This window comes from Formica exsecta, unplaced genomic scaffold (assembly GCF_003651465.1).
Source record: "Formica exsecta isolate Colony F162 unplaced genomic scaffold, ASM365146v1 scaffold30, whole genome shotgun sequence".
NCBI classification, from domain to species: Eukaryota; Metazoa; Arthropoda; class Insecta; order Hymenoptera; family Formicidae; genus Formica; species Formica exsecta.
This window is the reverse complement of record NW_021850257.1, coordinates 146,381-162,303: the sequence shown is the minus strand read 5'-3', so window position 1 is coordinate 162,303 and position 15,923 is coordinate 146,381. Positions and strand designations below refer to the sequence as shown.

The following is a 15,923-nucleotide window of genomic DNA, read 5'->3' as shown; positions in this document are numbered from 1 at the left end:
GGCCCACGGAAACACAATCACGATTATAATTTTTTGTCGCGTTCTTCAAAGCAATCACTTATTTTGCTTTCATTAGATTGTTATTTATTTTCTCGCGGACATTGATCTCTATGGTATCGATATTAAAAATTAAAATTAAAAGGTAAAGATATAAAAAAAATTGCATCTTCTTTTTTAATGAAAATCAATATTAAATTTCTCGCGATAAAAATAAAAATATTAATTAGCGTTATTTTTAATTAAATATTTCTTCCAAGACTTGAGAAAGATAGTAAATTCAATTCAATTCCACGCGTTCAAATTTGACAGGCAGTTCGATAAAAATTGGAAAATATACCTGTGTGGCAAAAGATTTTCGCGAGCTAAGACAGGTGAACCACGAGTGTGAAAAGGGATATGGTGGAAAATAGAAGAACGAGTATATATGTAGGTAGCTATAACCGGCCAAAGAAGGAGCCGCGATAACCGTGGCGGCGGCGGAGCAGAGACTTCTTTGTGATTGAAAATTGATGGAGTGGAATCAAGGGGGCTGAAGGAGGTCGGGTAAGGGGATGACGGTGCTCGCGGTTCATTTATCAAAACACGCAAAAGGGTGACGCCATTTACACGTGCGCGTTGAATTTCCAAGTAACAAAGAGAGCTTATGTAACGCGGAGTCTTTGCGTTCCATATGCTCTTTTATACTGCGATATGGAACAGTAATTATAATCCTATAGGTATATAAATAAAATATATTTTGCAATATTCTCCTTATTTAGATACACATATATAAATATATTGTACATTTTTTAAATGTTTTAAATAAATGTCGGACATCGCAATATGAAATTGTGCATTTTAAACACAATTAACTTGATATATATCTCTCTCGTTATTTGATGGATTACTCCTTTTTACGTAACATTTAAATATATTCGTTATTTCGAATTACAAATGAGATATATATGTAAACGGAAAACAAAAATATAATTTTCTTTTTAAATAGAGTTAACTTGAAATCGAAACATAAGTATCAGACGATAGCGATGTCAAGTTTATTGAGAATCGAATCTCATGCTATGTATTTAAAGAAGCGCCAAACGAATCCGCGCGCGGAATCGTCTGCTCCATTGAAAGCTCGTTAACGAGATCGTCGCTTCTAATGCCGCTAAGCCGCACTATCACCGGAAGGCTGACCGAGTAAGAAGCCAAGTTTTCGCCTACTTTCCGTCCATCTTAAATAGGATTAACCTTAAACTGGGAGTAATCCTCGCCGTATAATCGGCCGGTAAGCGGCATAATCGCGAAGAACCGATCGATTTGTCACATTGTGACTTATTATTCCGCTATTTTTCTTTTCAATTAATCGATTTAATCAGTCTCGTTTCAGTCTTTCTCTTACGCTTTGACTAAAATATTTTTAACGAGTAACTTGTAGAAATGTAATACAATTTTTCAGAGATTATAAGTTTAAAATATTTTATATATATGGCTGGTCATTAAAATTGCAACATTATATGTGTATATAAATGTGTGTGTGTGTATAGTGTTACTATTTAATGGACAGCAGTGTATATTGTGTGCAACACCTGCTCTAATTCTTTCAATAATTTAATTTTAATGATTCATAGTCATTACATTGATCTTAGTCATCTTCTTTCACTTACTACATGTATGTATTTCAATACGTAATTTATCGGCCGCGAAACTCAATTGTATAAAAAAACCGAGAGAGCGTTTTCTCGAAAATATATTTCGCTCTACGGTGATAAAAAAACGTATTAGCGATCGCGAATTTTTTAACAAGACAAGACACGAAGCGTTTCTCAATATACAGTTCGTCCGGCGGACTACAATTCACCACCATCACCCCTAACGCGGCGGAGCATCCCCTCCTGCGGTCATCAGCTTTCCCTTCTCTTTCGTACTCCACGCCGATGAGCGAGCACGAGGGGATGCAAACCGCTCCGCCCAGCCACGTGACTATAGCGCCGACTGGCGGGGGTGGTAAGGGGCCGAGAGGGATGATTTGGACCGAGAACTTCCCCTTCGTCGTTCTCGCACTCTAACTCTCTTTTTCTCTCTTCTCTCCTCGGTCGGCTTCTCGACGACTTTATGCCTCATAAAAATGATATAAAATTTGTAAAGACGGCGCGATGTAACGACCGAACGGCTTGGCCGTATGGAGTGGGAGCCAAGGGTGAATCGAGGGAGAAAGAAAAACGCACGAGCGGTCGAGAGAAGGGATTCGGAAGAACGGCTGGCACCAACAGTAAACGAAATCGAAACAGAGAGCAATCCCCCAGGCCTTTCTTGACAGCAATCGATATGATTCTTTCTTATGAGAATAAACTCGGGACGATTCGACGTATGTGCGACAACGTGTGTGTAAAGATATAAATATTATCTTCGTTTATACTTTATAAAAACATTGAAAGATGCTTCGATACATGTTGGATATCGAAGCGTCAGAATTATTTTGAAATTATGATGGGACAACGCGCGGGTATTGTTCATCACATTTATTCGAATTACCGGTGAAAAGATTCCGCTCGGAGATAAACTCTCGGTGCGTCCGATGGACGTGTTTTACAATCGAGATAGATAGATTAGCCGTTTTTATCGTGCAGGCCAACCGATATAGAGAACAAAAACCAATTGAGGATATTGTAAATTATTGCGTATCTTTCTATGAAACGTTGGTTTTTCCGAAATTATGAAAGCAATAGCCGGCACTTTATTTAATTTGAAACGATAAGACTTTTTCACATATACTTCTTTCCATCAAGAGAATTTTATTTTATTATGAGGTCTATTTATTTGCATTTATAAAGCTTAATTAGGATATTATTTATTAATTAAAGAAGTATATAGAAAGATTTATTTTAAGTTTATCAGTGAGCATGTAAACGAAAAAACAACGAGAGACAATCTGAAACTTTATAATATATTTCTCTATTAAATATATGCGTTTATGTATGTATTTTGGATGATTTGAAAATGACATAATGCAATTGCAAGATACAATAGTTTCTTTTTTACGAAAAATCAGTTATGTAAAAAAAAAATGAATTTTTATGTAAATGCACATTCACGGATTCACCTTGAACAGAATTTGATCAATAATGTCAAAGCGGATAAAATTTGTTAATCGATAAATTGATTATCCTGCAATAAGTGTCACGAGATGCATATCGTTCTGAGAATGACGATAAGGAAGGATCGAGAAATCGGAAGAATGCAAACTCTTTGCCTCCTTCGAGACCTCTCTTTGTTGAGATTCGGCGACAGAGAAGGCGAACGCAGACACAAAGGAGGGCGTTATCGCGAAGTTAGATACGAATCTCGAAAACGATATTCCGTGCCGAGTATCGATTGTTTGCGTCGCGGGCACGTTTTACTATCGCTGGTAAAACACGAGCTAGTCACGTCGGCGGTGGCGGCAATTGATCTGCTCTCTTGCGGTCATAGAAACGTTTCGTGCCGCCGGTAGATCCTTTACGGCGGCCGCATCGAAGACCGACTTATCCCGCCTATCTTGTCGATATATTTCGAATAAACCGGGATGAAATTCCTCGACCGTTCATCTTTCCGGTCCGTAAGATGTAGAGAAACGAGAGTGAATCTCTCCACGTTGAAGCATAAGATTTGCTCGAATTAAGGAGTTTAGCAACAACTTTTAATTGTATGAAATCAAAAAAACATGAATTAGAGATTACTCTATTGCGTTGATTAATAATAACTCTATGAAGAATAAATTCGACAAAACAAAAAATTTAAAAGATCAATTGTATTATAAAAAAATATATAAGCTATTCTGGAGAGAGAGAGAGATCGCGATTATCGGTTTCATTTCAATACCAATTCAATACCAAATGTAAGCACTGAAATCAACCTATCAATGCGAAAACTAATCACCAATATTTAATATCGAAAGTCAAGTGGATGTTTCCTGATATACTTATGCAAGAGAAATTATCTTCATACTGATCATATCAGCTGCGAGAAAAGAGAATAGATAAAGCTTTAATAAAATTACATTTACACAGAATTGGGTAGTAATTAGTTAAACAGTAAAAAGTTAAGTTAAAAAGTTGAAAAGTTAACAACTTAACTTAGTTAATTTTAAACGTGTCAACTTTTAATTTAAACTGGTTATTTTTAAATGCATTAACGTTAACTTATTAACTTTTCTTATACAAGTCAAAATGATTCATCAATATTAAAGTGTGAAAATGATTGATTGTAATACGAATATTTCATTTGTCGTACAACAAGTTTGTCGGATGTGTCGATTCGCTGTTGGATAGAGAATTAACTTATAACTTTAATAAGTTAATAATTTTTTAATTTAATTTTAACTGAGTTAATTTTTGTTCAAGTAACTTTTAACGTAAACTTAATTAATTTTTGGACCAATTACTTTAAACTTAACTTAGATAAAAAAAAAAAGTTAACTTACCCAACTTACCCAAACTGTGTTTACATGTTTTGCGCAATGAAAGACGATTACCAGTTACTAACAATTTACAGCTATTTGCATCATAAATAAAGAGACACGTTCAAAACTTTTTTGTATTAAAATAATATTAAATACCAAGATATGTGTGCTTTTGCACGATATTTATTTACCTTATGCAGTCGTACGAAATATTTTGATATAATTAGGTTTTATAATAAAGTAGGCGTGTGTCTGTGTGTGTGTGTGTGTGTGTGTGTGTGTGTTTGTATATGTGCAATATACAATTATTTCCATTGATTACGCGATCTGCTTCCGAACTTATTCTCGCATATGACAATTGCATATTTTACATATTTTCGCATCGCGCCGCGAAATAATAATCTCTGCGAATAATATTTAATATCGAATGCGCGCTCACGCGAGTCAAGTTCTCGTCGTTAAAACGAAACAACCGACCGCTCGTAGCTGATAAATGTCTATCTTATCCTTTTATGGCATCTCGGCAATAACTTAGTTTATGGTTGTCGCCGATATCGAGCAAATGACAAGTGCAAATAATAATCTCAGGTATGACGCGGAGTAATAATTCCAATTACGAGTGTTAATTAGGTAATATGAGGCTCTGTTTCTGCCGGCTCATAAAACCGACCAAAAGATACGCTAAGATTTATGGAGATCATTATGAAGACCAAATCTAGCATTGATTCTGCAATTTTGCTTTATTATATATTAATGGCACAAGTTCACTACTTAGAATATAAATCGTTAATATTTTTTCGGAATTAGATTATAAAAATTTTTCCCAGGTAGACGTGCTAAATTATTTGTGCTTTTTCAAATTCATCAAGACTTATTGTCATTATGTGTAATTAATATTAAATATTTATTTATACCATGCTTATACGTTTGTTATATTTGTTTTCGCAAAATGAATGAAACTTAAAATCGGGCGCAGCCACGTTTGATCTTCAATACAGCGCATAAAAAAAAGAAACTATCTATACTTTAAAGGATAACTTCTATCAATTTTCCAATGTGAACACCTCATATATGCGCGTGTCAATTTCAAGATAAAGAAAAAAATGGCGCTGACGACATGTCGTGCCGTTACACAAAGTTTAACCATCGATAGAATGGGCCGATTGTCAAATCGCAGTCAGGATTGAACGTCGGATGGAGAGAGACCAATAGTGAATAGTCGATGCAATCGTGCGCGACAGCCACGGCATTGAGGCCAGCCGCAAAGCCGTGCCGCGCGTGGCTCTTCTATATACAGAGATAATCCATAATCCTTCAATTATTATCGAATTACAATAATTATGGCCGTACGTATAATACAAATGCCCGATTCTCTCGATCGTAGCGATAGAAACGGCGCGTCGCAAAGTCTTATTTTTGTTCGAGTAGGTGTATTTTATTAAAGTTATAATATATCAGTCATATCTGATGGACGCCAATACCACTGACAATAAGACATTTGGTGTATCGTCGATCACAACAAGACAGAAGACATAAATTGTTTTTCTCATGTTACAACTTGGATGCTATATTTCGTCTAGAACCAGTGTTCAACCCCCTTCGATCATTTTAGACTTTAATTTACCGAAGTAGAGTAGTTTCTCTCTACCCTTTTTTCTTCGATGTCGCGAACGATGTCGCACTCGTCGTACGTTGTGTCCATATAACTTGGCCGACCACTTCAAAAATCAGGAGATACCCTGGCGAACACATCTTACCCCTCGTCCACCAAAAGTCGACTCTCTCTCTCCCTCCCTTCCTCTCCCTCTCTCTCTCTCGTTTCTGTCCCACCAGATCGTTGCTGAGTCGCATCGATGTTGGTGCTCCCACTCTAGCTCTGAACTCTGGGAAGTCACACGCACACACTGGCAAATAACGCCCATGCAGCCAGTGTGGTAGGCGTGGCCATCTTGTCATTTGTCTCTTCTACTTTCCCCGAGGCGTTAGGGGATCCCCGGGATGGCGCTCTCTGTTCCTAGCTTGACGTATGTACTGCCGCTACAACCCCCGTTTTCGTATCGCGCTCTCTTCGTTTTCCGCGCGCCCGCCGCGTTCTCCACCATCGAGTGCTTTAGAGCCGCGCATCCCCCCTCACCCGTTTACCCATCATACCCACCGATGGCCATTCTCCATCTCTCTCCCCTACATCCATCGCTCTCTTCCACACACTCTCTTGGAAGACGCTACCTCTCTCTTCTTCCCCCGCGTCATTCGTTGCGTGACAACTTCTTGACGCCAGTCACGACGTCCTCGGCTTCCCTTTGCCGACGACGATTCTCTTACGAGGATCACGCACGGCCCACTTCGTCTCTGACCCTTTCGAATCTTGTTCCCCTCCGTGATAAGAACAAGTCATGTCTTCTAAGTAGTTTCAGAAATAACCAGTAGGTTATTTGGTTATTGTAATATTTATCGATATTATATAATAAATGGAGAATATGACTGAGTTCAATTTGCAATTCGAAACTATTCTAATTTGATGGATTTTAAAGCTAGAAATGAACTATCGTTCGCAGCTGATCTTGCATTTGTCTTTCTGCTTTGTTGCCTTCAAACTTCAGGCATTTGCAGTTTAAACCAAACGTTATATAAACATCAACACAGCTTTAAAAAGATCTATCTGAACTTTATAATATTTATTTGAATAATAAACGATGGGACGAATGTACGCCTTAGATTATTGCCTGTTGCATCCAAGATTATTTTCGAGATTATCTCATGCTCGATCCAGCTCATTTAGGATAAGAAATCACTGAATCGCCGGAGTAATGGTATAATAAATTATAAATTCTCGAACTAATCGCGCGTGAATGTGATATCAACCATATCATTTGACAGTAGATTAGACAGTCGGAAATTCGCTTCTCCTCGAGATCTCTCGCGCACGCGTGCACATACGAGTGGTAAACTCGAAGCATTATTGTGATCGAGAGTCACACCTCTTGGAACCGAATAATATATAATACGCCCAATATAGACGATTGCAGATGTCACTGCAGGCCGATATTTGCTCCGACTGATAAACCGAGCGATAACAGCTCGGTACCGGCGGTCTCGATTTTAAGCACGACTTTAGTGTCAGACAAATTCACGAGACGCGATCGCAAAGTTACCGAATCAATAGCACAATTATATTCAAAATAGAGCAACAATTATGAATTAATTAATTATAATTATAAATATAAAAAAAGATTGATTATACATATTATTTATATGTATATATCATAACTACTCGCGCGATTACCATGAGATATCTGACGTTTCTTATTGTTAGTATTATAAATCATTATTGCAGACAGAGTTATTTAGAAAGAATATATAATAAATACATAGCGAAAGATTGTAAAAATATTATATACACCCACTTCTTTCCTCCATTTTTTTTTTTCTTCTAGAAATTACGCCGGGAGAACGGCAAGATCAACTTTTCACAACTGCATAAAGATATTTAAACTGTCCTCCTATCTATTCTTTTATTTGCATGCGAAAGTTTTCAGATAAATAAACAGGAATATGTATATAGTTGTGTATTTCTTACAAAGGCAAAAGGTAATCGTCAAATTTCACCGGCAACGAATCGCGATCTTTCGTGGTCAAGGCGGTACGAGGTCTCTCAGTTGCAAAAAACAACAAACAATAATCGTCGTAGTACAGCAAGATCCGCAAGATCGCCAGCGCTAGTCCAAGAGAAGGGAAGAGAGAAAAAGGGAAGAGAGACCACGTGTGCGTGTGCGTTCCAAAGAGGCAAGCACGCCGGCTACTGTCACCACCGTAGGAGAGATGATGCGGGGTCAAAGGTGGGGTTGGAGTCCGAAGGTAGGGATGGACCACAAGGGGTGCGCGACAGAGTGATACTGAGCGTTAACCAGCGTACGACCGCCTTGGCTGACTATCCCGCGAAAAGAGACGCGAAAGATCGCGGCAGCGTATAAAATACAAAGTGATCGAGGACGAGAAAGGAACGAGGAAAATAATGACACCAGATAGGATTCTAGTTGCACCGCAGGGGGAAATCATGCCGTTGCTACAGTCTAGATACGAGACAGAAATTCGGCAGTAGAGATCGCGTCGAGATACGAAGAGACAGGAGTAATTCTGGAAGAAGGGATGCTGGGTGAGAGAAAGACGTTGTGGGAAGATTGGCTGGAGGGAGCGCGGAGGTAAGAGATCGCGAGATAGCGGGTGAGAACCCGCGCTACGTGGACAAGGACGGCGCGTATACGATCGCGAGAGCGGGCGGACATGAATCGCGGATGAACGGCATAGAGAGAGAACACAGCTGGGTCTGATCCATGCGAGAGGGAAAAGGAACGAAGCGGCGGCGCGAGCACAAGCGTGAGAGATCGTGCAAAGGGGCGATAGAGAGCGAGGGGTGTCGGAGAGCGAGCGAGACGTTCTAGGTGGGGAGTTCGCTCCGCGGATGCGGCGGCGAAGAGAGAAGAAGCGGATGGAGGGGAGTAAGAGCGAGCGAGCCGGAGGGAGAGACGCAGTCAGACAGTCAGGCAGGCCGCCCGGCAAGCAAGGAAGGCAGGCAGGCAACCAGGCAGGCAGCCAGGCAGGCAAGCTAGCTAGCAGGCAGCCAGTGCACCAGCCAAGACCACTAGATCCGCTTGGCTTACCGACTTAGAGACTTAAGCCGGCAGGCAGTCCGAAAGGCTCAACCGGCTAAGCCTGGCAGACCCACCTACCAACCGACTTACGCCGCGGTAGCCACTACGCCGCGTTCCATCCACCGGCAGGAAAATCGGGATACACCGCTGCGACCGGCGGCACCGCCGCCGCCTTCTTATATTTTCCTCCATCACCGTCTCCCGCGCCGCGCTTCTCCTCTCTAACGTACGTTAAGGGTGGAGGTTGCGAGTAGTGACGAGTGCCGCGCGGACATCATCATCATCATTGACACGCTCGTGCCGACGACGACGACGGCAACGTCAACGTCGTTGTCCGCGCCCGCGCCCGCGGCCGCGGCCGCGACATCCGACGACGGTCGCGGGGAGAAGGCCCCGTCGTCCTCGTGTCACGCGCCAAACCGCGTCTAAGTCCACGCAGTGAAGTCTCGGAGTGGAAGAAGAGATATCAGGAACCGAAAGTGGATAGTATAGATCGTGGTATCGCGGAGGTGTCGCATTCGTTCGTCGCGAGCGTCAGATTATCGACGTTACTTTGATCGGTGACGATAGATTGGTTGGTTCTTGGTGAACTCGTCTTGTTGAAGAGAACAATTAGCAAAAGTGCTCGTCGTAGTGTTAAGGATACTCAATGAAATTTTGGTTACATCTTTCCTGTCAACCATCTTAACCGTGGTAACTTCGAGTCGTGAGCGAACCTGCTTTACGAACGTTTTGCCGAAGAACTCGAGCGAGAAACGTAAAAACGTCAATTTCGAAAATTGGGAATAGTTTATAGTGACAGTCTATCAAAGTGAAAGAGAATTAATATAAGGTCAAAAAGATAGAAGAGTAAAAAAGAAATGAAAGAATTCATTGGAAGATGTCATCTGTGAAGATGATAGCGCTGATAGTTTAACCTACTTTGAATGACGAATTTTATAACTCTTCGCTTTTTTCTTACGTAACGCGGCGACGGTTATCTAATTTATCAGTCCTTCATAACGCGGGCGTTATCCACGCCCGAGCTGCTTTTCGGAGTTTTGACGTGAATTTGCGATACTCTACGTAATTTCCGTCAATCCATCTCGAATGCCGACGGTGCGAAATATCGTAAATACATCGTTACTAAAGAAATCTTAGCGCGAAGAGCGACGACATACTATAACGATCTCTTGAAAGATCACATAAACCACCACAACCGTAGTTTCCTCGCACATCTATATCGAAAAACTTCATCGATACCTGATTCCGACAACCACTGCACATCGGATTTCCAGCCGACGGAGGCTCTGACAGAGCCTCAGGTACATCAAAACTCCGCCTTCTCTTTGGAAAAAAACAAATCTGATGTTCTCAACTAATTATCGTCTTTAAAAAACGATCACGCAAATTTTCGCCGACGATACGATCCGATCTACGAGACAGGGGAGACGCTTGAATGTGTCCCTAAGACAAGAGGTGACGTGCAAACCGGCGTTAATTCGCGGCCTCTCGCGGGCCAGGTTGATCGTGTTATCGAGTTGTAAGGAACAGTCAACACGACGTTAACCTTCTACAGTATGGACCGGGGCGGCGGGGCCGGGGGGAGCCTCGAACTCGCCGGGGGCGGCGGCGGTGGCGGCGGCGGCGGCGGCGGCGGCGGTGGCGGCGGCAGCGCGGATCTATGTCTTCAGGATCTCGTGATCGGGCCGACGAGCGGCCTCTCGGTGCAGCATCATCAGCACGCGGTCGCGGCAACCGCCTCGATGGCCAGCCTACACGGCGACCATCTTCAGGGAGCGATGCACCATCATGATCTCCACGGCAACTCGCATCACGACACGTCGATGCTGCACAATTCCAGCCACCAGCTGCACCACGAGCCGCTGGAGAAACTTAAACGTGGTGAGTCGTTCACAATACTAAAGACGATCGGCGCTCTTCGATCGTGATGCGACGGGATTAGCGGGCGCGCGATCAGTGATTTATTTTATACGGGCTGTATATCATCCAATTGTTTTCATGAACAAACAGGGCACATTCAATATTTTTACGAGAATTAACCTGTATTTATTATTGTAAACATCCCATTGTTTATAGCAGCTTGATGAATTATCAGATTTCATCATTGTGAGTGAGATAAAATAAAAAAATTATCGCTTGGCAAACATCGGATCGACTTGATTTTAGTTTGTACAAAAACAATGATCTATTAATGTCTATTTCTCGTAAAATAGCTGATTTACCCTGATATACGTACGCATGTAAGTGTTGAGAAATCATTTACATAATCTTTTTCCAAACAATAACTACGTCGGAGATTATGCGATTTTTTCATATCTAGCAATACACGTCTATATAAACGTATCACTTTAAAATTTAATGTATTATGATCGGAAATGTCACTGCATAAAATGCATGTGTGCATTTGACGTGCATGATGTGTAATGAATCGAATTCCATTCTTTGAGATAGTGATTAAAGGATTAAGCGCGATAATGTCATGGTAAAGTGGCTTCGCGAACGAGTTCAGTAATTACAATCGACAATGTTTCCTTTGTATATCGATTCCGACGAGATATGAGATTTGCTTCTTCCACATTGTCGCCGCATCGCGCGTTATCAGAATGTAATCGCTTGTAGTTGCCTTGTCGTTTGATTTTGTTGTTGGCGATACTATCGATCCTCATCTTTTTCGCGCGATAAGTATCTGATTATTTTCCTGACTTTGCATCGAGCGCGAGAATCGCGTCGAGTCCGCATTATCGTGCATCACCGCCGAAAACCTCGTATCACAGACGTGTCGCTTGCGAAACAAGATTGATGCGCGGTGACATTGCACAAAAGTAGGAAATTTTCTTTATTCACCGCCGTTTACGACGAATGCCGCGATAAACAAATAAACACGCGACGCGTAAACAACCGTGGTCGATGAAATAATTCGACGAAAAGAAACGAAACGATTCGATTGGCGTGAATCAACGCGATGAATCGCGACGTATGACGTATGATCTGAAATATTCAATTACACGCTACCTCGCCGATAAACCTCGATAAGAAAGCAAGATTTAATATATTACGCCTCCGTCATTGCGCTCTTATCGAGCGATCTGTAATCCAAATGCGTTCAACGCAAATACTTCCAATCTTGCAAGAGGAAACATTGAAATCAAATAAATATTATTTTTGTTATGATCGATTGTTAATCAAGTTATTGTGTACCGTGAGCGTGCGAAATTCTCTTAAACAAAATAGATGATCATTTAATAAACACATGTAATGATATATTTAATAAATTAAAATTAATACATTAATATAGGACCGGTCTCGTTCACATCTGTCGGTATTTTTTTTTTTTCAATTGCAATATCAGAAAAGACTTGTCTGACGAAATGGCGTTGATTCTTGTCAAGTACTAGAGCAGAGATAAAATTTTAGGAATATCTTTGATAAGCACCGTTCCCGTTATGTTATTTCACTCGTGAGATACGAGATAAAACTTCAGACTCTTATTAGGTGTGAAGTGACAGCGCGCCACCACTGAAAAGTTAGAAACTCGAAATATTCGCGGATTATTTTTGTGGATTACACAGCAATATATGTATCTTTTTGTGGCAAAGATAAATAATTTAAAAACTATTCGTCATTAAACAAATTTACTTGTCTAATCTTCTTAGGATCAATAAATATTATACTCTCTCTCATATTATCAAATTTATTATTTCATATTATTTGAAGTTTTTTTTCTGTCATATTATATTACTCTTTTTCGTATATTCTCTTTTTCCCGTTACAATTCTTAGCAGAAATTTGGTTAAAATACAAATGTAAATTTTATTCATTTATAAAATCACGTAGAGAGAAATACTCAATATTCTTAGCGCTATAAGACCTTGATCGAAAATATTGAGAATAGACAGATTTCAAAGTCGAGTTTCGTAATATTCCTTGTTCGTCGTAAAGTATTATTGTTCGACGGCGTACGAATTCATGCGAGTATCCAGCACATACGTCGAAGACGAAGACGATTCTCTCTGGTGGCAGCGCTACCACCTGTTTTGTGATTCATTAACTCACCGGCTTATCGGGATAAGGTAGACTTATCCAGGGCTCGAACCCGACACTGCGGCTAAACCCGATCTTATTCCAATGGCATCCTACCTATCCCCTTTTCAGTTTCAGTCCTAGATCCGACGCCGACCACTCTCATCACTTAGAAACGCAGGTATCCTTACGAGTTTCATTCTTCTCGCAAATACACATTGAATTTTTTTTCGCGTTCGCTCTTTCGACGGTAAACCGGAACTGAGTCGATCTGCACATGCAAATAACGTAGATCCCGTGCGGATGAATTATATTAAATCTTACGGTTTTATCGTCGCTCATGAATCTGTTCAAAAAGCAAAACTCGATGTGCAAATTTACGTTAAATCTTACGATTGCAAAGGCTATTCATATAATATTACTCACGCGATGCATTAAGCGTTCTCTACAATTTTTCATTTAACTATCCTTTCATTATCCGATTTCGCGTTGCACATTATTTGTCGCCGCGCTTGATCGGTCAACAAGTACGACAGTAATAAATCCGGAGCGGCCACGGGCGAATTAAAATTTCTATCGGGAACGCTACCCCACATATTATTGTCATTAATATCGCGGCGGGATTACGCGAGCTCTATTAATACCGGCACGTCGATGGAAATTAATGCCAGCGTCGACCGCGATAAAAGCAACGCCGCCCTCTAATGAAAACGATGACGCGGAAATAGAGACGTCCGGTCGAACCGATCAGACTGAGATTACCGGCGAAATATACGACGAAAAGAATCTCGCACGTCGGGGAAAATCTGTCGTACTTCTCCTTACTTGCCTTGACGGTAGGCCCAATATTTTGCCAACAGGGCGGCATACGGTCTACTCCGATATACGCATACGGCCCCCGTTAGTCATTAACTACCCCTTTATTATCGCGCGGCCTTGCGATCGGACTAGCAGATGCGCCGAAGTCAACCCTTGGTTACCCCTCTCCCAAGCTAATGGTGTTGACAAATTGCTCGGCTAGCCTCTAGCCTCCCCGGGGAATGCGCCTGCAAAAGTCTCCTCGCCGCAAACTTATAGGCGTTTAGACGGGAAATTGGACCGCAGAATTCAGATTTCCACGTGTGAAATCAAATTTCTTGTGCAACAATCTCGGAAACTTCCGAGTTCCTGAACGTAACAAAAACATTCGTGCAAGGACCAAAGTATCACATTTGTTGAAATTGTTTTATTGAAGGACATTTGCGGGCCCGTATTTAAAAACTCAATAATGATAATAATCAATCTGTAGTGCAAATATTTTAACAATTATAAAATATATATTATATGTAGCATATTTTTTACTTGTCTTATTAACAGTTATATACTTGTAAATCATGGGTATTTAGAGCTATTCATGTATTTGGAAAAATTTTACTATTAGTAGTAACATATTATTGATGTTATAATTTTTTATATTTTTACATAGTTAATCGAACAATTAACAGATGCAATTTCTCGCATTTCATGCAATTGTTCTTTTTTTTTTTTCATTATTCACGATCGGCGGACGATCAGGTCTTTCGATGAGCCTGATGTTACGGTTCGAATTTCTCGATCAGCCAGCCAATCGTGGCGATCCTTTAAGCGCCGGGGACCAAACTGGTGGGATCAACATAGAAATGAACTGATTTCCTTCCCATTATCTCAGCTGCTGCGGTAAGGCAGGTTCCTGTCTATCTCAACAATGAGGTTTTGTGTACTCAGTAGGTTTCAACCGCCGTCGGCTAGGGTAGGCTCGTTCCCGAGGGTTGTCTCATCAAGAAAATTTCTGTGCGTGCCGATACGTGAGAACCAAACGATCGGTCAATGATTAAAATGTATTACAAATGTCACGATCGTCAAAGCAAGTGCTATCGTTATATTTTCGAATTCTGAATTATAAAATATTTTTGTATTGTTTCTTATTTTTTTTATTAAGTAATCATATCTTTTTATTTGTTATTTATTTCTATGTTTATTCATCTAATCTAATATATATTTCCAGCGCCAAATAAAAGATGTATTTATCATTACATCTTTTCATTCAATTTTTTTATTTTATTATAAAATTTTGTTCTTAATTGCGATTAAACTATGACTATAAAAGAAAAATTTAGATTCTTTTTAAAAAATCGTTTTTTTTAAGAAAGATGATATGGTTCAATTTTCTCGAAAATCTTGCATAGAAAGGAAAAACATGTCACGTCATAATTTTTCATTGCAATGGGATATTCAATACCCGATCGTCCGTTTTCGGCGTCTTCTCGAATTCTGACCTTCGAATTTTCAGAGCGCCAGGCAGTCTGAACCCGCGGAACCTTTCAATCTGTAGAATTTTTTGAAATATCTTCGTCACGCCCTCAAAGTATGAAGGAGCCACTCGTTCTCGGGTTACTTATCGGTTCCATGTGCTTTTGCCGCGTCAAAATGAAATTACACAAATTGCTTGACAAGCGATAATGAATTCTATCCGCAGAGCTGTGGACGCTTCTGACGTTTTCATATTAAGTAAACAAACTAATCGGTTGTACCATTCTCGTGATTCTCTGTCGCGAAGAAATAGATTTCCACAAAACACTCCAATAGATAATTTTTTTCGAACACTCTATATAATTAGGTGATTAAAAAATACTTGTCCAAATCGCTAACATCATCAAAACGAATAGTAATATTTTTTATGCTAGTTATCATTAAAAATAAATATTAGAATTGATATTGTGGGAAGCTAAATTAAAGAGAAAATTAAAATTGATTAAAATCTGTGTTTGCATTTCTTTTCCGATATCCTCCAACAATAGATTTTGTGTAACGAC

General features: G+C 40.2%; 1 protein-coding gene across 1 annotated transcript in view; it reads left to right on the top strand.

Moving 5' to 3' along the window:
• Positions 1 to 10,628: 10,628 nt before the first annotated feature.
• The window catches only part of LOC115237605 (pituitary homeobox homolog Ptx1), a 31,741-nt gene continuing 26,446 nt past the window's right edge, over positions 10,629 to 15,923 (top strand). Inside the window, exon 1 of the mRNA XM_029810767.1 lies at positions 10,629 to 10,950. Within this exon, the coding sequence (XP_029666627.1) occupies positions 10,629 to 10,950 (322 nt within the window). The remainder of the gene's footprint in view (positions 10,951 to 15,923) is intronic.